The sequence below is a fragment of the Eublepharis macularius genome, chromosome 1, assembly GCF_028583425.1.
Source record: "Eublepharis macularius isolate TG4126 chromosome 1, MPM_Emac_v1.0, whole genome shotgun sequence".
Lineage (NCBI taxonomy): Eukaryota > Metazoa > Chordata > Lepidosauria > Squamata > Eublepharidae > Eublepharis > Eublepharis macularius.
The window spans coordinates 99865006-99891151 of record NC_072790.1 but is presented as its reverse complement, the minus strand read 5'-3'; the positions used below and the strand labels follow the sequence as shown (position 1 = coordinate 99891151).

The window sequence follows — 26146 nt, the reverse complement described above, 5'->3', positions numbered from 1 at the left end:
ACTCCAGTCAACAAAGCAGCCATAATTTGCTCCTGTCCCACAAGTGGCAGACATGGGCATAGTCAACTCCCATCTCTACCAGTGGTTGCAGGTGTCCCTCGTGTCACTCAGTAAAGCATTAGAAGAAGGCAAAAAAGAGCTCCTGATCCTGCATTTCCCAAGGAGGTTGGTGGCATGAGTAGCAGGAGCCCCAGAGTAGATCTCCACAGACGTGGTACTGAATCCCTGCTTGCAGAAAATTTCCCTTCTGCCAAGCAAGGGATTGCAGCAAAAAGGAAACACACAAAAGCACCCCTAAAAACCACCCTATTCCTCCCCACAATAGCTCAGAAGGGAAAGGCACCCATGTAGCAAATGGGAGAAAGATCAATTCCCACAAAGGGAGGCATGTGCTGGCTAAAGGCAAAGCTTGCTTTTCCCCCAGAAGTGGGCTGAGTGATGGCAAAACACAAGACAGAGGCTGGGCTTGAAACCATACTTCCTATACCAGGGCCAGCTTCCTAAACACTCAGCCAATTGAGTATGCATAAATGAGATTCCACATTTGGTAGTTTTTACCAAATGGTATCCTTTCACTTGTCCAACTTGTTGAATTGCTGCCTGCACAGAGACCAAAGGGATATTGGCAATAATTATGTCCCAGACCAATGTCCTAACTTACCTATATGGGTGTATTATCCATGCATCGCCTCCCTATTGGGGAAGAGTCTCCCCTTTTTGATGTCTGTGTCCAGAAAGAAGAGTATCTGTAAGAGTTTTGAGCAGAAAAGTGTTAGGACTGACATTCCCAACTTCGAGCCTGTGGGCATCTTTGGAATTCTGACACAGTATGGTGGGTACAACCAGGGCCGGATCGAGGTGGGGCAAGGGGGGTAGTCTGCCCCCGGTGCCACCAGGGAGAGGGCGCCGGAAGCAGCTGCCAAAGGGCGCAGGCAGCAGTGTGGGCAGCCTTGCAGCCCCCTGCGCTGCCTTTCGCCTGCCCCGCAGGACGGGGCAGCTGGCTTGCCGCGCACCCCCTGTCCTGCAGGGCAGGCAAAAGGCAGCGCGGGGGGCTGCGGGGCCGCCCATGCCATTCTTGTTTGTCTAAGGCACAAGACCAACATTTTTTTCTCTATGGAGAAAAAGACTGCATGAGGAACAACCTCCCTGTCCAAAGCCTTGAGCAAAGGAGAGAGGCAGATGAGAGCCATGCTCCCCATGGCAAAGCTGCATGAGGAACAAACCCTCCCCGTCCAAGGCTTCAGACAAAGGGGAAGGGCAAATGAGAGCCTTGTACCCTACTGCCCAACAAGCGAAACAGTCAGGAGGTCTCGGTTACCTCCTTGACCAAATTAACTTCACCCACGCCAGCAATATCAACATGGTCAGAGGCATTGGCAAGGAAAGGGTGAGGAGGAACGGCTCCACAGCAATATGGAGTCCTCAGGGCTGAGTCACAATTCTTTCACAACTGGCTGTTTTAGCCACATGTGTGGTAAGTCAATAGCTTTTCCGACAGCTAATACCCCCCTTAGCCTTTTTCTGGTGGGCCAGGACCCAGTTGTGGGGTTATTTCAGCAGGCAGACCTCCCTACTGGCAAACTCAGAATGCAATTTCAGGGATGCCGGCAAAGATGGGGACTGCAAATATGACAGGTGTGCCATTTCCCCCCCCCCCCCGCTCTCTAGGGACAGCTTCCTACTGTGGATTACACAGGCAATGATGATAATTTTAAAAACTGGCCTGGATAAACCCTCCAGTTTTCAGGCCCCAATTTAAAACCCTCATCATCCTGAAACTGGACAAACAGGTTTTAATGAGAGTCAGTGGAGGAAAATCAGCGGGCAAATGTACAGAGACAACTAAATGTCTTCACGCACAGCCCCTCCCTAACCACCCCACCAGTGTCCTCGGCATCTTCTATCTCATCCTCTGCTGAAAGACAACAGTCCAGGTGTAAGCATTTGTAAACCGCCTTCACCTTCTGATTCTTAAGAGGATTAGATCAGAAAGACAGAAATCTCCAACCCTTCTTTAATTGGCAAGATTCATAGAACCACACAGAAAGAGAGGTCCCACTCTCAGATACAGGACTGCTGTACTGAGGACAGAACTCCTCAGTTGTCATAACATCTGATAAAGAAGAGGGAGAGTGGTCCAGGGAGGAGTCTGATACAAAGGATAAGTCAGTCAGGCCTTTCAAACCAGCGCATTTTCAGAAGCTTCCGAAAAAGGTGGTAACCACTCTCAATGATCCCACTGAGCAGGGGGGAAAGCCTATGGCCACGGTTTCATCCACTTTGGATGTACAGGGTATTTTAAAAGCCCAGCCAAGAAGTTGTCGGGTTATCCTCTTCCTGAACATTTTTGAGGTCCTTTGTTCAGAATGGCCCATGCCAGGTTATGGGTCTATTCTGCAATCAATCACTAAAAGGTTCTACACCTTACCTGACGAGATTGTGTGTGGATTTTAAGGTTACCATTGGTTGATGCACCTGTGGTGGCCCTAATTAAGGTACAGTGCTGTCTAAGGAGGCGATATATTAAAAATTCTGGTAGATAAAAAGAGCAAGTCTGTTCTCAAGAAGTCACACAGGGCAGTGCTGGTAGCAATCAGAGCAGTAGCAGTCCTCATTTTATACAAGCAGCGGTAATCTGGACAGCTACCTATTACAACACCCTGAACCAGAGCCTTTGACTGTTACAGGGCTTCTGCTAAGGCTCAACAAAGCTACTCAGTTTGCGTCAGATGCCTCTCAAGACAGCATTTAGTATTGTGCCATAATTCAACTAGCCAACATGGTTGTAAGGAGAATCCTCTGGTTCAAACATTGGAAGGTAGTCACGTTACTGAAGTCTAACCTCTGCACTGAAAAATGTTTTGATCGGCTGCTCTTCGGAAAAAGAACACTGACAAAGCTCTAGTTGAAACAAAAGAGGGGGGGGAGCTGTACCCTCTACACCTTCTAATGAGGAGGAGGGCTATAGGTCTACGCCCATCCAATCCTTTTGTTTCTATAGATCACTACAACAGGGGCAGAGACAATAAGGAGAACTGGATGGCAGTCTAGATTCCAAAGAAGCAATTTTCCAAAGCAAAGAGTACATAGGGTAACTCATGCATGACTCAAAGTGCAAGTGACATGAATTGCCTTTCACAGATCAATGAAAAAAGACTACCCAATGTGGAAGCAGGACACAAGATGCAGTTAACACACCACTAACCCTCCTCCCTGGCTTTATTTCCTCTCCAGTTTTGCTGGATACCAGAGAAGCAAACTAGATGCAGGAGGCAATCCAACATTTCAAGGGATATATTCAGTTTTCTTTATAGTATCTAAGAAAGTGGGAGAATGGAGAGCAATATTGAACCTAAAAAAGATCTCAATATCTGGGCAAGTTGACAAGAATTCCGTATGCAATCCTTACATTCCATTCTCTAATCAATACAACAGGGAGACTTCTTGACTTCATTAAATCTCAACTTCAGGGAACAATACTATCAATACAAGGCTCTCCTTTTTGGTCTGTCCTCATCACTGAGGGTATTCATTAAAGTATTAGCTACCTTTGCAGCCCTGAGACAACAGAGTATACACATGTATCCCTATTTAGAAGATATTTTAATAAGGGCATTGGACTGGAGGACATGCAACCTCCGCTACAGAACTGTGATTCAGTTCTCCAAGCGCACGGGTTTCTGATAAGTACCCAGAAGAGTCAGGTGGTTCCATCACAGATATTAACACGTCTGGGAGCCAGGAGAGACACTTATAGGGCCAAAGTTTACTTGCCATTAAAAAGGCAGACAAAAAAAAAGCAAAAATCTGATATCAACCTTACAGCATCAAAAGCAACTAGATATGACGACGTTAGCACAACTATTGGGTCTGTTAATAGTGACAATAAGGGTCTGTTGACATAGCTATATTCCATACAAAAGCATTACAATAGAGACTGATTCCACATCAAAAGGACGTAAGGGAGAAACAACACACACATGCACACACACAACATCTTTCTGACCCTTCAGTTAAGAACGCTCTAGTATGGCGAGCATTATCACCTAATTAACACAGGAGTTTTCCCTTTGCCAAACCCAACAAATCATAGTGACAACATATGCCAACTTAGGGGATGGGGAACTCACTGTCTAGACAATCTGGTTCAGGTAAAGTGATCCCCCCAAAGAAAAACAAAACTGGCTAGAACTCAGAGCAATAAGGCTGGCATTCTTAGACTTTCAAAACAAATCCATAAAAAGTTTGTTCTGGTACAAACATCAGAGGGAAACATTCCCTCTGCATCAGGAATCAATCCAGATTTCCAAATGGGCAGAAGAGTATTTACAGGATCTCAGGGCCCAACATATCCAGGGAGTGTTAAACACTTGGGCGGACTGGTTAAGACAAGATGTGGACCAGATGGAATGGTTGCTGAATGACCAAGTGTTCCAAGAAATCACAAAGCATTTTGCAACACCAGTGATGGATCTTTTTGCATCAGTAAAAACAGGAAAATTCTGAGGTTCCTGTCCAGGTTCGATGAGATGGAGGCTTTACACCACACCTGGCCCAAAGACCTGCTTTATGCCTTTTCCTTGCTCCTGATTCTCAGCAGGAGGCTAATCAGGATACGACAGGAGAAGGGGGCATCTTTCTGCTAGCTGGATCCTTCTGGATTTCAAAAAACACTGTGGGATCTTAGAATTCCAAACTCAGACTGAAAGACATCTGGAAAGAAGCTGGTGGAAAACTTGTGCTCAGTGCGATAGAGCATGCTACAGAGCCCATGGGAAGACTTATGAAGCAGTAGTTATAGCAGCAAAATAAGATATTTTTCTGCTACCATTGCATCAGCTAATTCATGTCCATCCCAACTGTTTAAGGTATCTCACCTTTCGACCCCTAAATCTCAACCTTCACTGGTTCAAGAATAGACAATAAGCTGCAACATCTTTGCAAAGTTCTTTGCTGATAAAATAGCTCAAATATGCTCTGATCTGGATGCCACCAGTAATATAGGAGAGCCAGAAGAAATGCTTAACACACCACCCAAGCCATTTATGAATCATTTTAACTCAATAACAGTGATGGATACTGACAAAATTCTAGCATCTGTGAAGGCCACTACTTGTAATTTGGATTCTTGTCCATCCCAGCTACTAAAGTCTTGCAAAGACCACATAAAAGAGTCCTTGATGTCCATCAAAAATCAGTCACTAGCTCAAGGCACCTTCCCTCAGCCTCTCAAAGATGCTGTCACCCGCCCACTAATTACAAAACCACCATTAGACACAAATGATATAGCCAATTATTGCCCAGTCTTTAATCTGCCCTTTCTGACCAATTCCAGGCCTTCTTGTACAACTCTGGTGCCTTGGACCCTTTTCAGTCTGGTTTTAGGCCAAACTAGGGGACAGAGACAGCCCTAGTGGCTCTAGTTGATGATCTCCTCCTAGATATATCTGCAGCCTTTGTCACAGTAAACTATGCCATCCTGTTGAAGCGTTTGGAGGCAGAAGTATGTATCAGGGGATGTGCCTTACCATCCAAACTGTTCTTCACCATTATACTTTCCTCAGTGAATTTCCTAGCTATCAAATATATTGTAACTTACACTGTTGTAATCCACTTTAGATCTCAGTCAGAAAGGCAGACTATAAACGAACAAAAATAAAAATAAGTATGAAATTTTGAATAGAACCAGTGATTTTTGTTGTTTTTTAAAGGTGCTGGTACTCATATATATGGTTTCAACCAGATAGGGACTTGGGAGAGCCCCCAGAAAGTTGGCAGCACTCAGTACTCATGATGAGTACCATCACATAAAAAAGCCCTGAACTGTGCTTGGCCATTGGTTTCTGTGGAGAGTTTTCTGGAGAGGAAAAGGGGAACAAGTTATAAGAACCACACTGAATTTCTCCTCAACCCCAATCAATAGCAAGTCAATAGTTTCCCTTTCTCTCCAGGAGACCACACGTTCTCCCACAGACTTGCCTTTCTCTTTATGGTACATGTTGAAAAAGAATCTAGCACATAGTGCAGAGCTTGAAAATGGTACTTAGGCATGGTACCTAGGCTGTCTGGAAGATGCCAAAGATGATTACCCCTCTGGAATTATCGACAGAGGAATGGGAAACCAGGAGGGAGGTGTAGTAGAAAGGTGGCAGCTTTTTCTAGGATCCTTCAGATGGCTTCTGTCCTTTCTAGGGGTGACGAGCAAAACTACAAAACTGGGAAGTGAATCCTTACTTATCAAGGTAGCAGTCACCACCAGCCCCTCTAGATAGGCCACAGCTCAAGAGTCGAGACCAAGAGGCGAACCTCAACCCCTCTGGGCACTAAGCAAACAGAAGTCAACCTTACATGGTAGGCACCCTGCAGTCTTGAGTCCAGAGACAAATTAACTGGGTAGCATATGGCAAATTGGCAGAGGTACTGGATTCAGATTGAAGCAGGAACACAAAAGACTCCACACAAGATATAGCTAATAAAATTTACAGAATGAAGTGCAATAAGCCAAATTATAAACATTTAGGAGTGTGCAACAGGAGAAGCAAAATAACAAAGGCTAAATCGTTAGACTAACATACACTAGAAACCTATAGCTTAATTCAGATGCTACCTTCCAGCAGATCACAAAGCTCAACAGGGCTTCAAGATGGTAAGTCTTAAAGTCCAAGAGACAAAACCAAAGAGACACTGGCTATAGGACTTCACCTAGGGTGTAGTCTTCAAAGCAAAAGTTGATCTGTCAGACAAGAGTGGATACAAACAAAGGGACAAAAAGGGACCCCAAGAGTTACCAAGAAGGAACTCAGAAGGGAACAAAGACAGACTAAAAGACACTTTTTAAGGCAAGCTGCCCACAGCATGCCATAACCTTGTAGCCAAATAAAAGGACTCAAACATGTTAGGGTTGCCTAGCATCCAGTTTCCACCTGGACAGTCCAGTATTTTTGTAGACTGTCTGGGGAAAAACTGAGTTAAAATACTGGGCATATATACATCCAGTATTTTTTGTGTGAGAGGAATGAACAGTTGGTCATTATGAATGAGCTGGCAGTACCAACAAAACCATCATGCAACGCCTCCACCTCTGTCCCCTCCCTTCTGCTTCTGGGCAGCTCCATCACTCGCTTTCCTGCCCCACACAGTCTCCCAGCCTCCTGCATGCTCCTGCTGGGGGAGTGGCCAGCCACCGGGTCACCCGTCCTCCTCCCCACCAGGGGAGGGCCAAAGCAGAGCTCCCTGCAAAAGCCACCCAGCTGTGGGACAGCTTAATGATATCACTTCTGGTAGCGATATCGCACTGGGGCTGGAAGTACATGTGTACAAAAGACTCTACAATGGTGAGTACTGGTGTGTTGCTCCCCCTCCCCCAAGTATTTTTTAGAAAGCCATCTGGCAACCCTATAACGTGTGACAGCAGTTCTGCAGTAAGCAGACCTCAGAGGTGAGCAGGAAGAACTCATCACTCCACTCCCACGAGGCCACGCCAGAGTTGGCCTCCCAAAAGTTCTGTCCTTGAGAACTTAGCACCTGCGGAGACAAAGCTCTGCTTTATCAGGCTGATAGCTGGAAATGGCATCTCAGCACGTCTTAAGAACTCTCTCTCGAGAATGAAAAGGGGGGAGGGGCATAAAGAGAAAGCAAAAAACTTAACTGTATTATCTTAGCCAGGCAAAAGCCTAATTCAAAGTGATTGATTGAAACAAGAAATGAACTAAGCAAGCAAGTTTATTATTTATTTAATCAATCACATTTCTAGACCGCCCTCCCCGTCAGACGGGCTCAGGGCGCCCTTTTCCAGCCCGACCTCTATTTCAGACTAGTAAGTGACTTTGGAGCTGGAGCTGAATGATATAAATAAATGCATTCACACTGAACTGTGTGCTTATTCCTCTCATGCATGACTTACAGTAAAGATTACTTAAGAGTTGTGTTTCTGTAACTAATTTGTTTTTGGATAGGAAAATGAGTATCCTAAAATAAATCTCCACTTGTTAAAAGCACAACCAGGCCTGAAAGACTACAATTTGCTTGCCTTCTAAGACAGTGCTCTGGTTGCTTACTCTAGGAAGTAAACTTATAAATCAGGTTCCTGGTTTCAACATGTTGTACTTAGCATCACAATTGTTTTAATTTGTTCAGGGAGCCTGTGACAGTTACACATCAGTTATACTGTCCACCCAATTTTCAGCCTCCCCCACTTCCCCATAACGAACAACATGAATAAATCAAAGGCTCAGACAAATTTTTTTGTAAAAAAAAAAATCATCTTGACTTTTAAAACACCATTGTGATAATTTCCCTTATGAAGCTTGAACAGACATCCCTCTGATAATTAAGGGAACCTTTAGGAAAAAGTGAAGAGTAACGTTCATAGTAGTAAAGGGGTTTTTTTTATTATTCAAGAAAATCAACAGTTCCTGAAGACTCTGTAAACACAAGCAATACGACCACAAGCCGCAGGTACATTATGAAGCCACTGTCATTGAAGAAAGCCCTAAAACACACATAGGTCACACCTCTACAACTGCTGTTACATTTAAGGCAAGTCACATTTACTCTAATTAAATTGACACAATCAAAGTGCAGAGTTGTGACCTGCTTTATAATGCCACATTTACAGTGTAGAAAACAAAGTGCAAATAACAGGAATATATTTTCACTGTTGGGAGAACCGTATTTCCGAAGGGAAACAGAATTTATTTTTGCAGTCTTTACACTTACATCTCATGTAAGGATCTGTACAATGCAAGTAACTCAATAAAAAATGAGGTTATTGCTTAGTTGGTTATAAAGTTAACATGATCCTGGTTTTATTCCCATCAGCTCTTTCCAGCTAAACTGCTCCTGAATTAGATGGCCAACATCTAAAATACTTTGGCCTGAATTAAAAAAAAACTAATTTGGCATATATAAAGAAGCTCTCGATGTGTTTCTCCAGCAGCAGTTCCCCATGCTGCACTGAAACGTGTTTTGAAAATTGGAACAGTAATAAAAACCATTTGTGATATCGGAATTTGCCAAAGGAGGAAAAAGTGAGACATTTCACTGAGCATAGCCACAGCCTTGTGATTGCTAAAGTATCTCTTTGTATCTGGAAGGGGGACAGATCCCATGCACTACAAACAGAGCTTATGAAAGGAAACTTTCCCACCTCCCCTTTTCCATCGCAGCCTGCTATGCTCCCTAAAATGCAGCTGTGGAGGTTCACAGCGGACCCTTGGAAAAAAGGGGGGGCAATGCGGGGAGGGATTCTGCAGCGATCTCATGCAAGCATACGTGCTGCTTGTAGGAGGGGAACAAATGTTAGGCTCCAGGGCACCAAGTTAGGAGTCTCAGTGCAATCAGTACTAAAATTCTAGACATTCACACATTAACTGAACTTTACATGTAGATAGCACTCTTTACAGATCTAGCCATGGTGAAAAGTTATAATTTTGAACCACAGAATTGTACAACTGTATCCTAATGTTAACAAGTTCAACACTTGCTTCATTAGCCTTTTAATATTAATACACTTTTTTCAAAACATCCTCATGAGGTAGGTTCTTTGTATTAGTATTTTCTAGCAAAAAATAATTTTCATCTTACAAAACTTCAATTCCTCTAATATTTGTCGATGAAGTTCCATGGTATCTCGCCACTTAAACTTAAGGTCACTTACCAAGCAGTGATTACAGAAACAGAGTACATCTGCATAGCACCACCCCAATTCTCTCCCCTGTACATCCCAATTCCTCAACAAAAGTTACCAGGTATATCTCCCCAACTCTAGGTTCTCTCACTGTTTTGGCAAGTATTTCTGTCTCGTAGCAAGGACAAAGAGCTCCCGCTTAAAAGCAACAAATCCTTCTGAAACAATCATTTTGATTTTTAAATTTTTTTGGGTTTTAATTGGAAATGTTTATTATTGTAAGCCACCATGAACTACCTGGAAAGGCAGAATATAGATGTTTTAATAATATTAAAAGAATATGCAAACAAATTTAAGTTGCATCTCTCTTCCTTATTGGGGTTATGGCCTCTATGCAGTCCTCCATCTCCTAAACTTGTTCATTTACAAAACCCTACTTGATGCAAAAAATAAAAAAAATTTGTGAAGACTTGTGTCATTTTTGATAGAACCTGTTGTACAAGACCCTGACTTTAACATTATAGTTCTGAGTGCCGGCATATTGAATGTACACTCTCATCCTTCTGCATGTTATTTTTTTAAAGTTCACACACTGCAAATTCTATCAAAAATGCTTCCTCACTGTGGCTTGACCGAGGGTGAGTATCTTGTAGAGAGGATGCCATGTCATTTCCCTGCAGCAATTTAAATTATAGCATTTCCCTTCTAGTACAGCCCAGCATAGTGCTATCACACTGTGCTTTCAACAATAAAATGATACTGACTTAAAAGCTGTTGGGCAGGAAACAAGAGTGTCCCTCCCTCTTAAAGGAGGAATGATATGTATGGCCCCTCTTGTTCCCACAGAAGGAACCACTGAAATGAACATTGAAGGCTGCCTTGGTTAAAGAAAAACTGACCTTTGCAACTCACCCATGAAGCAGTATCATAATGATTATAAACAGACAGCAATTACACAGCAAGAATGGTCTATACTAGCAAGAAGTTTCAAATGCTTCTGAATGGTATTACAGATGCAGTTTTTTTAAACTGCAAGAACTTTTTTTTAAGTAAAAGGGTTTTATTTCTCAGAGGTGGTTTTGGAATGAAATTGATCTCAACAACTATATTATAAAAACGGCACTCAAGGTCTTTGGAACACAGACTGGTACCTCTTTTGGTTAAGAACCATTCATAGTGTTCTCAAACTTTATTATTACTCTGATATAAACTATGGTGTGATGCTTACTAAGTAAAAGCTACTCTCACTGCCAAAAATCAAAAAAACCTACAATTAGATCAGCAGATGAAACCACCAGTAAAATGACAGCTTTGATCTTTTCAAAGTTCCCATTTCAATATGACATTCAGGAAACATAAAATCCTGAGTTTTGTCATATAATGGCCTCCACTACGTGATTATTCTTTGGTACTTGCTTTCACTCACAATCAACAACCTTAATTGGGATTTGGCAAGTTTACCACTACGGAACTGCTGAATCATTTTAGAATAGAAGTTCCCACTAAAACTCTTATTTCATGTAAGATAGCCTTAATCATTTTTATCCTGGTCTGTACCGGTGTTCTTTAGTCTTGGGGCACTGACATCAAGCACAGGAGAAGAATTAAATGTTGTGTTTCCTAAAGAAGGATGGCTAGAAATGGTAGCTGAGGTCTCCCCTTGGATTTTCTTGGATGTTTCTATGACAGAGTTCCTCAATGTGTCATTCATCTCAATTACTTCAAAGTCTACTTCATTCCATTCTCTGCCATCTTCATCATCGTCAAGATGAGAGTTGGATAGCAAGGCTTCCTGGACTTCACCATCTCCAGCATTGTTTAGCTTAGTATCAATGGGTGATGTAGCTAATTTATACATCACAGGAAACAACACTGCTGTCATCACTGCTGCTCCCACTGAAGCATACATAAGAACAGGAAAAGTGGGAAAGTGTCCTTGAAGGAAGCCAACCAATGCAGGAATGCACATCTCCCCCAAAGCAGCACCAATTACAAACATGGATGCAGATTTCCCTTCGATGGTGGTATACTGTTCAAGCCAGGAAATTCCACTGGGAAAGATAGTAGCCATTGATGCTCCATACACTGCAGAGCCAAGCCACAGGGAGGCTGGGTGTGTACTGAACAGTGCCAGTAACAAAGATGACACAGTAGTGCCTATGATACTCAACAGAATCATAGTTCCAGGGTAGGAGCATGTGGCAAAACAGATTGCCAGTCCCCTGCAAGCTGCAAAAGTTCCCCAAAAGAGAGAGTTCAAACCAGCTGCTTCATTTTCTTTCATATTAATGAAGATTTTTGCATAAGTAAAAATATAGGAACCATAGGTCACCTCAGCTCCTACATAGCAGAAAAAAAATATGGAAAGCAGAATTATAAGGGCATAATGGTATTTGGCAGTCTGGTATTTCTGCACAGAAAGCTTTGTTCTGTCTTGAATATGATTTCTCTTCAAGTATAAGATAAAGAAAGTCAATGCAACAAGCAAGAGATAAGTGCCTATAAGAACATAAGACCACAGCAAGTTTGTGTTTAAATGTAGCTTCAGCCCAAATAGATCAGCAGAATTCAGAGAAGCCTGATTGTCATCACTGCTATTTAGATGGACCTCAGGATCGGTAGTGGAGCCACTCAGAGCCATTTTAGCCAAGATGGGAGCCACGAAGGCACCCAGGGCAAAACTGAAATGTAAGGCCTGCAAATGAGGACCAACCTCTTCTCTCCATGTGGCCAAGGCAAGAACATTGCCACCTGCAGCGAAAACAAAAAGAGGCAGGGTTAAATTTTCAAGCATAGAATAGTTTTAGAGCCCATCTATGTCCCTATGCAGCCTGCCTCTGCTGAAAGCTGTGAAGGCGCTTGTGGACTTAAGTATAGAAAGCTGGAGAAGATTGCATTTAGACACAGAGAAGGAACTGCCACTGGCTAGACTCTTCAGCAGCTGATTTCCCCTGTTCTTTCTCCCTCCCATTGTCTAGTAAATACTAGCCACTAATGAGGCAGAGATGCAAAGAAACTATGGAAGGGCCAGTAGCTCCACCTTCCCTATGCCTCTTACCAAGATCCCTTCCCACTACCTCTGCCTCTCGGTGAGGGAGCCCTCAGAATGCTCAATAGGAGGAACCAGGTCAATCAACCACAGGGAGCAGCACATGTAGCCCTATTCTTACTTCAATTACACCCTTCCATGATACAGAATAAAACTAATTTAAGACAGCATGTTTGATTTGAACTACAAAGCTTAAAAATTACTTCTATAATCTTCCAGTTTGGTGTAGTGGTTAAGAGTGCGGGACTCTAATCTGGAGAACTGGGTTTGATTCCCTAGTCATCCACCTGAAGCCAGCTGGGTGACCTTGGATGAGTCACAGCTTCTAGGAGCTCTCTCAGCCCCACAGGGTGTTTGTTGTGGAGACAATAATAACATACTTTGTAAACCGCTCTGAGTGGGCATTAAGTTGTTCTGAAGGGTGGTATATAAATTGAATGTTGTTGTTCATTATTATTATTATTATTATTATTATTTATTCAGTACATAGAAACAAAGCTGGAAGGGACCTCAACTGTCATCTAAATCAACCCCCAGCACAATACAGGAAATTCACAGCTACTCCTTCACTCCCCCACTGACTGCTGCTCTATGCCCAGAGGAAGGCAAAATCCCTCCAGGATCCCTGACCAATCTGGCCTGGAAGAAAATTCTTTCCTGACCCCAAGTGGTGATTGGCATTATCCCTAGCATATAAGAAAGGGCCATAAGAGCTAACCACTGGCTCATCCCTTCCTGCCCTCCTCTCACAGTCTGCCTGAGTTTATTCTGAGTCATCGACTCATCATTGCTGTCAGATGGCCATGTAGCCTCTTCTTAAAAACCTCCAAAGGAGAGCCCACCACCTCCCAAAGAACTTGTTCCACTGGAGAACCACTCTGTCAGGAAATTCTTCCTAATGTCTAGCCAAAACCTCTTTTGATTTAATTTTAACCCATTGGTTCTAGTCCAATCCTCTGGAGCAACAGAAAACAACTCCACTCCATCCTCTATGCCCTTCACATTTTTGAAGAGGGTTATTATATCATCTTTCAGTTGTCTCCTTTCCAGGCAAAACATGTCCAGCTCCTTCAATCTTCCTTCTAAGACCTGGTCTCCAGATCCCTCACCATCTTTGCTGCCCTCCTTGGGACATACTCCAGCATGTCAACATCCATCTTAAATTGCGGTGCCCACAACTAAACATAGCACTCCAAGCAAGATCTAACCCAAGCAGAGTAAAGCGATACCATCACTTCCTGTGATCTGGACACTATAATTCTGTTGATGCAGCCCAAAACTGCTTTGCCTTCTTAGCTACCGCATCACACTGCTGGCTCATGTTCAGTGTATGATCTACTAAGACCCCCTAAATCTTTTTCACATATACTACTACCAAGACAAGTCTTCCCCATCCTATAATTATTCATTTAATTTTTCCTACATAATGCAAAATTTTATTTATCTCTGTAGAAATTCATTTTGTTATATTTAGGCCAGTTTTCCAGCCTGTCAAGAGCTGGAATCTTGATTCTGTCTTCTACTGTATATACTTCCCCTTCCAATTTAGTTTCCTCTCTACAAGCACTGGCAATTTGTTTATATTCATTTTTGGTTATACAGCCCTCCTTCCATTTCTTAAATGTGTCTTTAAATATTCAGAACTTTAGAAAGCTCTGTGTGTGTGTGTGTGCATGTGCACATGCGCATGTGTGTCACAAACACAACCCTTGAGTACCAAAACCTAAACCTGCAGCTCATTTAGAACAGGTGACTGGAAAGAGGTTCTTTTCTCACATTTTGTGGTCCCAGAGTAAATCTCAGCCCAACTGGGAAATAGGCCTAATTGACATAGGCTCAAACAAAATACTTCTCATCCATACATGGTGACACCAGAACTGCTGATCCTGCACCCAGAAGTTTCTTTCACCCTTTTAGTTACTTGTCTTCCTCAAAATCTAGGTTACATAACTGACACTGCATTCTCCTTTGGAGGTCCCTCCTTTCCCTACAGGTCTCACTCCAAAGCCCTACAAAGCAGCATTAGCCATGTTCATACCAAATCCTGCCAGTTCTTGCCCCTGCCAACCACCATCCCCATTCCTTGCTTCTCACCCTCTGAAGTTTATTTCCTGTACTGTGTTAATCCCCACCCCTCCCCAAGTATATCATCTCCCTGCCCCTCCATTCAACTTCCAACAAAATTCCAAACTCTCTCTTTAGCAACAACATTCAGCCAGCGATCTGTCCCTTATCTGCTACTTTAGCCTTCAACTTTAGAAGGAGTGCTCAATAAAAATAGTCTGCGCTGTTCTCACAACGAACTATTTTCTCTTCTGTCCCCCATCTTAGATCACTTCTCCATTCACACTCTCGTGAACCTCAACAGTTCACGGGAAAGATCAAAAGACATGACCATAACTTTTAATTTTCTAGTTCTCATCTACCTACTTCTTAGCTAAGCAACACTGCACCTCCTTCTTAATCACACCATCTCTATCATATACCCAGGACTTTGCCTCTTTCAACAATAAGATCAAAACTTGTTCCCTAACTCCCTCTACTAACCTTTCCCTCTCTTCAAGCACTTTTCTCCTTCCTCCATCAAATTCAACAGTTTCATCTACACAGATTCTCTTACTGTAGCACTCACAATACAGGTACATTTAATAAACCACTGAGACTGTAGCTAGTCTGGAAACGCATTCTTCTGTGCCCACAATTTTTTTCAAACTCTAAGTACATGATATTTAGTCATGTAAATTCCTCCCTCCCAAAAGGAATTTTGCAAAAAGAGAGAGAATGATTAAATGCGACTGAGCACTACATGAATTTTGACCCTGAAGTGAAACAAAATAGGAGATCCTAAAAGTTAAGAACTAAGAAGTTGAACAGCACATACAGAGATACATTAGTAGTAAACTGATAAGTTTTTATTACCTGTATCCAGGACACCCATTGCAGAACCAATGACAGACATCATTGCTGTCAACAAAAGTGCTTTCTTACACCATGGGATGATATACAGACCTATAGCTGTACCCAACATAGATAATCCTATAATGCAGAAAAAGTTTGAGGGGAAAAAATCCAAAGAAGTTTAGCACTGCATATTCGTAATAAAAAGCCAGAATCTCATTTAACTTCAAAAACAACATGTTTTTATTCTAACATTCCTCCAATGACGGGAGGGCAGCCTTCTCTCCTTCCCCATTTTAGACTCACAGTACAGCAGCCATGAGACGTAGATTAGGCTGACAGAGTGATTGTCCCACTAAGCTTCATGAATCCATGGGAGTTTCGACTCAGCTATACAGGTTCCCAGTCCAACACACTAAACGATACATCACAGATGTCACAGGTTGTATTTGGATTTATGGCCATTTATGCAGGGGGAGTAGCACTACTGGAAAATTTTATTTTAGTGATTTTATGGGGTTCAATTGTATTTTATTGACTGTTCTGTACTGTTTATAACAATTTTATTGTACCTAAATGACTTTATAACTATATTGTATTTTAATGTGATGTAAACCACTTCAGGGGCTTTTAGTTGAAAAGCAGTATAAAAATAAACAACTTCACCAACTAACATGACAAAGATACAAACTATGTTATTTTGTTGGTATATTTGACAACAAAAACCTACAATGACCATGATCCAAACCCCTATGTGTAAGTATGTACTGAAAAAAGGGTTTGGGACCTAGGTCTGATTAATAGACAGCAGATACTTTGATAGACCTTTGGCGAGACCACACTAGCAGATAGGTGATGTGTACATAGGCTTGTATTAATTTGCATGCTTAGCAAAGGCTCATAGGGCATGTTTTTTTAAAAGGCCACCATGACTAGGAAACATGGTATAAAGCAGGACTGGGCTAGTCGAAAGGACAAGGGGAAAAGAGGCATGCAGAAGGTAGTGCTGTCTGACAGACAAAGCTTGTTTCCAAGCTTTGGATTCAAATAGGATAGAGCTGAAACTGTTAGCTGGAGAGGACTGAACACTCCTTTCGGAGAGCAGTGGTGGCTAGCTGTAAAAAGCAGAGCAGGAATTGCTGACAATTCCTGGCAGTCAATGAATAATTCTTCATTGACTGCCTGAGATCAACACTGTAATACAGAACTGTCCCACTTCATCTTGCCAGGAGGAAAGGGGAACTGTTCCTAGGGCAAGGAACAAGCTTGAGGATTCATCCAGCATCTTCACAGGAAGAGTTTCTGTTGTTACCAGAAGGCTTTTGGGTATCTGGGACTCTGTACCAAGCATAGCCTCTGGATGAACCCACAGTACTGTCTGCACCCTCTACAAAGTGGATTGTGAGGAGGACTCTGCTCTGGGGACACAGCTTAGTGAACCAGTATTGGTAGCTTTGGGAACGTTTTTCACAGTTGTGTTATGTTATATTTAAATATATTTTAACATGATGTACATGTTAAAATTAAGCTTATTTAATATATAAAAGTCCAAAACAAAAATTTACTGTATCAACTCAGTATTAATAAGAAATGTTAGAAAGCAATGCTGCTTTTAAAGACAAGAAAAATGAAAAGGAACATATCTCCCAACTGTAAACACTATTGCTCCCTTCCAGTACTTTCTGTAGCATAGCCTTAGCAAAGTTACACCCTTCTAAGTCTACCACACTGTTTGTCACATACCGTGCTAACATCTACCCTGGAGCCATGTAAGTTAAATGCTTTCATTTTTCCAAGGAATACTGAATTACTGAAAAACTTCCAATGGCATATATATAAAGACATTCTTTACCTTCCAATGGATACACATATCTATGACAGGCAAGTCGACCAGCTGTCAGGAGAGGGGAACCAAATCCAGGACCAGCCTCCTTATTTTGTCATTTATAGCACGCCTTTCTCACTGAGACTCAAGGCAGATTACACAGTGTAAGTCAATACAAATCAACAGCTGGGACATTTGATAAACAACAGGGCATAGTTGCAGAAATTTGAAAACAAGCAGAAATCTGATATAGAGCTGAAATAAACATGCAATTTGACATAGCATATTAAATAATGTGGAAACAACCTAGTAGGAACCTACTTACAGTAACAGACAGTGTAGAGTAGTAGAGAGTACAGTCCCTATCTATCCATTATGAAAGCATCTTTTTGAATCATTTCCTTACAATACAGCTGTTTGGACCTGTGTACAAAAGCCCTCCTGAATAATTTGATTTTGCACAGTTTGCAGAAAGTCAGGAGATTGGGAGCTTTCATGATAATCTTTGGATCAGATTACTGGCAACAATGCAGTTTTGTTTACCAGGCCGTATGTATGTATTCTTGGCTGCGGCATCATTCTCTAACTGAACACCCACCTGCATAAGCAATTACCAACCTAGTTAGGGATGCACTGAAGCTAGCTTCCACATGTGTAAGTATAGCCTTAGCTATTCAGGATCACCATGTGGAAGAGATGTGCATTTCTATGTACATACCCAAGAGAAGCTGAGCATTCATGCAGTCAAACAGTAATCCACCAATCAAAGAACCACCAAAATAGCCTGCTGAGCGACCCACAAAGATGTAGGATATTTGACTAACAGTTCTGTTCACATTTTCAGCCAGGTCTTGAAATGTAGGCCCTAGGACAGCAATGGCCATACCCTGGAAAATGAAACTATAGTTTATAGTAAGTCACCTATCACTTGATTAACAGAGCTTTGCAACAACAAGTTACAGCTTAGCAGTCAACATATACATCTTATGATCCTCACGCTTATGCAAAAGTATGTCCTACTGAAATGAGCAGGGCAATTCAGGATTACACTTTGTGTAACAAACCAAAAAGCTGACTAGAAAAAACAATTAATGCTCTCTTTCATCTTAATGTAGATGCAGATCCAGGAAGGGGGGGGGGAGCAATAAATAAATATTTCCACAAAATTTGCTCCCCCCATCTCTGTTTACCTTATTGAACCTCTTTGTTTTTCCTGTGCTCAAAACTACATTTTAAATAAAACTCTACTCCTTTTTTCAGCTATTTTTTATTTTTATTTATTTAATTACATTTTTAGACCGCCCTCCCCGTCAGATGGGCTCAGAGCGGTTTGACAACAAATTAAAAACAGTAAAACATTATAAAAACATTAAAACATCGTATAAAAAAATAGCTATATGCTATTTAGAAAAAAGAAATATGACATGATTTAATTAAAGTTTTCATTGTAAGCCTCTGCAATAATTTAGATACTTCCTGTAGAGGTCATAAACTCTTCTGCTAGTTTGATTCACTGAGCAATTTTTTTAGAAAGAACACAAGGAGGATCGGACCAGCGGTCCGTTTCACCCAGCGGCCAGCCAGAAGACCAAGTGACTTTGCCAAGTCAATTAATTCAAAAGCACTTGGCCAAGCCCCACCGGGAGAGAAGGGATGCTGGGCAACACACACTCAAAGCCTCCTTGGGCGTGAAGAACCGGCTGCGCCGCCCTCCGGGTCGGTGGAGGGAGGCCTCTCTGGGCACCTCCGCGGGGACTGCAGAAGAGGAGCCCGCGCTCCCCGCGCGAGAAGAGCAGCCCAGCCCTCTCCTGTCGCGGCAGCACCCCTGCTGCTGACCGTCCCCGCCCCACCTCGAAGCCTCTAAGAGAAGCGGGTCCCGGCTGGGGGCGGTTTGGCTGGCTCGCAGCTCCCCGCGGGCAACGAGGGAAGTGCGCCTGCCCAGGCAAAGAGACATGAGCCGGGGCGCTTTCACGGCCTCAAGCGGAGACAAGCGCGTCACCGTTCTGCCGGCCTCCTTACCAGGCCCAGGAAAGCCGCGCAAAGGGCGGCCGAAATGCACCATTTCAGCACGCGCCGCGGAGCCGCCGCCGCTCCCTGGAGCTGTCGATGGGTCAGCCGGCCGCCCCCCGCCCGGCTTCTTCGGCCGCTTCGGTCAGCCACGATCACCTCCGACTGAAGCGCGCCCCGAGCAGAGCCAGCGCCTGAACCCCGCGATTTCGCCGCTGCCACCAGCTCCTCCTCGTCCTCCTCCTGGTCCTCTCCCAGGCGGGCGAAGCGAACCTGCTTCTTCCTCTCCGGGGCCCCGGCCATCTCCGCCAGAGCAACTCCTCAGGTTGCCTCCGGCGCGCTCCCCCCTCCACGTAACCTCACACCACACCGGCCCTCAGCACCTGCGTCTAGAGAGACGATCCCACTTAGACTACAACTCCCAAAAGGCCGTGCGACTGCGTTCTGCCCCTCCCCCTCTGAAGGCAAATCCTATAAACCTGCCTCTTGGTTGCGTCGGCGCGGTTCCTCTTTCGAGCTGATTGCTCTGCATAGACTGTGAAGTGACTAAAATCTCTGATTGGATGCAGTACGATCTGCTTTTGCCACACCTGTGGAACGTCCTCTGAAAAGTTGAAGTAGAGCAGAACCACAAGTGACAAAAGGCACAGATTGGACACTTGTCTGCTTCCCTCAAGTTTTGATGGGAAATGTAGGCATCTTGGCGGAATGTTGGACAAGTGACAGTTGAAAAGTCCATTGGACAGCAGTCAGAGAGCCAAGCTGCGAGACCAGGATGCCTACATTTCCCATCAAAACTTGAGGGAAGCAGACAAGTGTCCAATCTGTGCCTTTTGTCACTTGTGGTTCTGCTGGTAGAGGGCATAGAGCGCGAGCCGTGTAAAGAGCAGCATCGGTGAGCTGTAGGTTCCACCTTTCCTTTAAGAGGCCGTAAGTAAGTGCCCGTCAGGAATACCGAAAAGAGATTAAAAGGCTTATGAAGGAATTATTCGCACCTGTACAGACACAAATCTGTATGGACGCAAAGCTGGAACCTCAGCCAAGCACCTTTTGTTTACTCCCCAACCTCCCAAGCCTGGTGGGCGCGCTACCTCGTTATCGCAGGCATTAGTAAAATCACCATAGAGATGCATCCTGATCATATGGACTCCATCCTCAGGCCCTGCACCAGAGTCCCAAGTGTTTCCAGAAAGTGGGTGAGGCCAGGTGGTCTTCTGCCCAACAGGTCTTCTGCTTGGCCGTTTGAGATCTAATTGGCAGTGCAGATTAAGATAACGTTGCAGGCAGCTGCTGCAGTCACAATCTTGGTTTTATCCTCTCACTCTTTTCCCTGCACTTAGACTTCCTCTGTATATGTGGCTCTGCCATCTGTGGCAGCCGTGTTTGGTTGGCTCTGCCTTCGGTGTCAGCCATTTTGTTTTGCACCCACCATCCTGTGTCAGATTTCCAAAGAGGCTCACAGGCTTAAAAAGGGTAGGGTCCCCTGGCCTACACTATCAGCACACTAGTCACTTATGTTTTCCCAAGGAAACTACAACTCATTGACAATCACAGGAAATTTCATATTGGCCAATGACCCCCACAGAGATGGACTACAAACCATTAAGAACGTTATCTCTAATAATGCCACAGCAGACTGTGCTAATAAACTTTGCCACTTTGTTCTCAGCCACAGTTGTTTCAAATCTGGCACCAAAGCATCTTTTCAGGACTGATTAAGGAAAATGGCTCCTCAGCTACTAACCATGAACACCTTGCCTGTACTTGAGATTGATCAATGACAGTTCATCATCTAGACACATGGGAAGGAAGTTATTAAGAGATAGTACTAGGATTTCAACTTTCACCTCACCATCAACCTGACAGGAAAATTTTCTATTACAATTATGAAATAGATACGTAAGCACCACTGTATAATGGAAACTGAATTATCATCATACATATCTGCATGCTTCCAGTTATCACCCAAAGAGTACCAAATAATCTATTGTCTATAGGCAAGCACTGAACTATAACTGGATTTTTCTATTCCTTCAGACAGAGGCTCTTGCCTGAAGGATTTACAGCTGGCATTCTTGGGATTACAATATCCATCCAATGAAGTAACCAATTGACAAAGAATGGTACCTAGAAATTGCCTATTGCATTGGTTGTCACTTACACCTTGTAACTCAAACAACTCCAATGCATCATTCATGATCTGTAGTCTACCCTGGATGATAATTGCTCTTTTACAGGCCTTGAGTGCCAGACATTTTGTTGCTTACAGACAGCCTCCTAACTTAAAACAACCTTTAATCTACAATAGTGGGCCCCTGAAAAGAGAAATACACTCAGGAACCAGTTCCTGCAACAAACCTAGATGCCAACCTTATCTTCATATAAACTCATGCAACATAATCACAGGACATAGGAGCAGCAGCTATACCATCTCAGGCTCATTCATTTGTTCATCCTCCAATGCAATATATACCATCATATGGTTAGTCTCACAGATGTTACTAGACTCCTACTGACTATGGTTGCCAGGCATAGCCTGGGGAAAGTAGGGCATGGAGAGCAGGCATCAGCATGATATCACTCCTGGGAAAGCTCATTAGTGATGTCTTGTATTTCTAGGAATTGTCATAAACTCTATGGTAAAACTTTGAGAGCCACTTTGGTGTAGTGATTAAGAGTGGCAGTACTCTAATCTGGTGAACTGGGTTTGATTCCCCACTCCTCTGGTTAAAGCCAGCTGGGTGACCTTGGGTCAGTCCCAGCTTCTTGGAGTTCTCTCAGCCCCACCCACCTCATAGAGTGATTGTTGTGGGGATAATAAGATACTTTGTAAACTGCTCTGAGTCCGCGTTAAGTTGTCCTGAAGGGCAGTATTTAAATCAAATGTTATTGTTGTTATTATAAAACCAATGTCTTTCCAGCAATTCCTGGAAAGAATTGATGTCACTTCCTGATTTTCCCTGGAAGTGATGTCATACTGTTGCTCAGACTGCCTTAACAAAAAAAAATCCACATGCTGTAACTTGGAGTGGTGGGGAAAAATGGGGAGGGAGTCAAGGCATGCCCTGGGCCAGTGGGGGCCTGGCAATCCAGCTATACACTAATCAACCACGTGAAACAACCTCATTGGTGAGGGAACTGCAGTTGGCCTATAGCCCTTTTGTTACATATGCCTGTGCTAGAAAATAACTAATTCTACTGCCACACTCCTACATAAATATTCAAATTTAAAGAAAAAGACCTATGATTTAGGTGGCAGGTAAGCTGAGCGAATGATTAAAACAGATGAAGTTACCTATATATTCATGGACTGGATCCCAACTTCCATCTCGTTAAAGATCAGTCAAGCAGTAAAGATCCATTTAGTCGTCTAACTACAGTATCACTAAGAGAAATAGAACTACAAGTATATAAAGTAGGTATGAATGGTATTCAGCTAAAGAATTATTACTGGGAACTTTGCAAGTCACTGTTTACAATAGATTACATCCCACTGATAAGGAAAAATGTTATATGACGTAGTTACTGATATCTTGGTACCTAGAGGCTGAATGTACTTGTTTATGAACTGAAGTAACAACTAGTCCCTCACGTCAATTTGCTAATCTAGAAAAAAAAAGTATAATCTAACATTGCAGAAATTATATTTCTTACTGAGGTGTTTATTCTATTCGACTATTGTGTTGTAATATTAAAAAGAACCATGGTATAATTGTAAACTGTTTCTATTATCATGCATACTTTTTCATATTATACATTAAATGTTTACATTCAGAATGATGGATCTAAGAGCAAATTCTTATGAATGGATGCAAGCACTAGCACTTAAAGTGAATATGGGCTTCCCCGCCCTTTAGAAGGTAAGGTGCAATAAACCAGGAAAGGATGTGGTAATTTCTAATGCTAAGGACACAGTTTCTTAAGTAAATCAATTTTTATTGCAAGGAAGAATCGCAGTACTTTGACCCAAGGGAGACCAACCTATATTAAGAAAGAAATTTAGATAGAAACTTCATTAAGTGGAAAAATTTGTGGCTCTCAAATGGAAAAATGTTGAAATATTTGAAAGTTACAAGTTTCTAGCAGAAACCAGGAATGCAGTTCTACTTAAATGCCTCTAGACCACTGGGGGCTTGAAAAGTACTGTGCTGAGTGGTTCCGGGGATAACAGGGTAAACGTGAACTCAGGAAGGATGCCAGTAATGCTGGACAGCAAAACAGAGATCCTGGACAAAATTGCTTCGCCTACCCTAGAGGTGGAGGAGTTTAATCTCACACATTTTCTTCGTTACTTCATTTATACCCCACTCTTTTCCCCAATGAGGACCCACAGTAATTTCCCCTTCTCCATTTATTCTCACAGCATCTCTGCAAGGTAAGTTAAGCTTAAAGGAACTTATTGTTAATAAAGGTAAATAATGCTGAGAGACAGTGACTGACCCAAAGTCACCCAGGAAGATTCCACGGCAAAGTAAGGATTCAGCCTCAGTCTTGTAGATCCTACTATGACCCTCGAATGACTATACTACACTGGCTCCCAAATTCAATGAAGAACATGGAGATTAGATCAGACATTGTTATTTTTTCAGCCACATTTAGTACAGAAATGGGCTCCCTGCTTGGATTCTTGCCTGGCCACTTAGGGTAACCAACCTCAAGCTGGGGCCTGGATTTCTTCCAGAATTAGAACTCATCTCCCAACAACAGAGATCAATTCCCTAGGAGGAAATGGCAACCTCAGAGGAGAAACCTTGCATTACATCCCTGCTGACATCCCTTATCCCCAAATGCTGCCCTTGCTAGGCATTAACTCCAAATCTCCAGAAAAATTTCAAGTCAGAGTTGGAAACCCTAATCACATTGATCCTTGCCTTTATAACTTCAATACTAAATTATTGCTCTCTGTGAGGCTGCCTTTGGTAGGTTCACTTGGTGCAGAAAATAAGAAGTGCCCGCCAGATCAGACCAGTCATCCACCTAATCTAGCATCCTCTTTTCACACAGCTGCCAACCAGTTGCCCTGGAGAGCTAACAGGGCATAGAGGCTGAGTCCTGAGTTCCTCTGCCTGCTGCTGCTTCTCAGCACTGGGATTCAGAGTAGGGGTGTGCCATCCAGGTCCAGGATTCGGGGGGGGGGGGTTGCTGATTTGGTAAATCTGCCTTTCCTGGATCACATTAGAGAATCCTGGATCCAATCCAGTACCTAGATTGAGACCCCCAAATAAATCCAGGTAAATCTGGGTAATTCAGGAAATGCAGCTTGACTGTTCCCCTTGCTGTTTCCTTGCAAAGAAACAGCAGTTCCTGAGTTTTTGAAGAGAGGGAAGGGGGAAGAGGGGGGGAGTGAGACAGGAGGGGGAGTGAATGGCCAATCCTTATAGGAGCTCTCCTCTGGCCAAGGGGATTCTCTGAGAAGGGGAGAGCCTTTTTCAGTTGCTCTGTTAGAAGTTAAAAAAACAGGCTTGCCTCAGAGTCAGCAAGAGTGGCTGTACAGAGAGAGAAGACAACTTGGTTTTCCCAAAATTACCCCTCTCATTTTCAACCAGAGGCCATGTGGGATCCATCTTATGTAACAACTGTGCTTGCCTGCCATTGCCTTGTTCTTGCGGCCAGGTACTTGATTTCCGGGGGGTGGGGTGCGTGGGCGGGGTTTGTTTGGTTTTTTTGCACACAGCCCTAATTCAGAGGTTTGCTGTCTCTGAATATGGAGGCTTCCTTCAAAGAACACAGAAGCTGAAGTTTGATCACATCACCCCATTTAACATTGTGTAGGGTAGTTGCCTGTTTCCTTATGGTTTAATTCAAAGTGCCAGTTCTTACTTATTAAGCCTTATGTGGTCTAGGACCTATGAGCTGGAAGGACCATCTCTTTCGATATGAGCCTGTTTACCAGTTTAGGTCTTCCCAGAACTTTCTTCAAGTTTAAATTTTAATACGTTTGGGTGGTGGTTTACTTCTGTTTCGTAAGATACTTTAAGCCACCCTTTCACCATGAGAAAGGTAGGGTCAATAAAATATTTGTGTGGAGTAGGACTGAACTCATCCACTTTCCACCCAACACTGTCAAAACTCACCACAACAACTGACTCTTATGTTAGCATAAACACATTACTCGGGGACACAGGAAATTTATTTTTTACCATTTTGTATAAAATTGGGATTATAAAGGGATAATCACTAACTTTGGATGTTAACATCAGTTGAAGGATAGGGCTTTTTTTTTTTTACACCAATCACATTCTCTACACAGTTACATCCTCCTCAGTCATACCCAATTTTCTCTACCAGTTTGTGAGGGAGGCAAAGTTCAAGTTCTGTTCAGTGTATGGTGCATATATATTTCACATAAGGTCCTAGTTTTGATTTCTGGTTAGAAGGATCATGAGTAGCAATGGTGGAAAGGTCTCACACTTTGGAATATCAATGTCAGCAAGAACAGACCAGTCAGCATGTGCTTCTCATGGAGAGCCACATTCATAATTACCAGCAATCAAAACAAGCACATGACTACTATAGGCCCTGCACTTCATCACACAACTTGCCCCCCCCAATAATATAAGAATTCATTAGTATCAAGTAGCTATCACCTTTTTAATTACCAGAGTAATTATGTAGGGTTGTCCCTCTTCCCCACTATTGAAACTTAGCCAGCCTTTGTTTGTCTGGAATGAAGAGAATGGTTTGCAGGTCAACTGATGACACAGAACAGTGTGCAACCTTTTAAGTTCTCCAAAACTGG

General features: G+C 43.0%; 1 protein-coding gene across 1 annotated transcript; it reads right to left on the bottom strand.

Moving 5' to 3' along the window:
- Positions 1 to 8368: 8368 nt before the first annotated feature.
- On the bottom strand, positions 8369 to 19781 carry MFSD4B (major facilitator superfamily domain containing 4B). Its single transcript, XM_054985870.1, has 4 exons — positions 19420 to 19781; positions 18119 to 18287; positions 15597 to 15713; positions 8369 to 12379 (listed from the first exon to the last, which is right to left on the bottom strand). Exons 1-4 carry the CDS (start codon positions 19708 to 19710, stop codon positions 11160 to 11162), a joined length of 1797 nt encoding a protein of 598 aa, XP_054841845.1. The 5' UTR covers positions 19711 to 19781; the 3' UTR covers positions 8369 to 11159.
- Positions 19782 to 26146: the final 6365 nt, after the last annotated feature.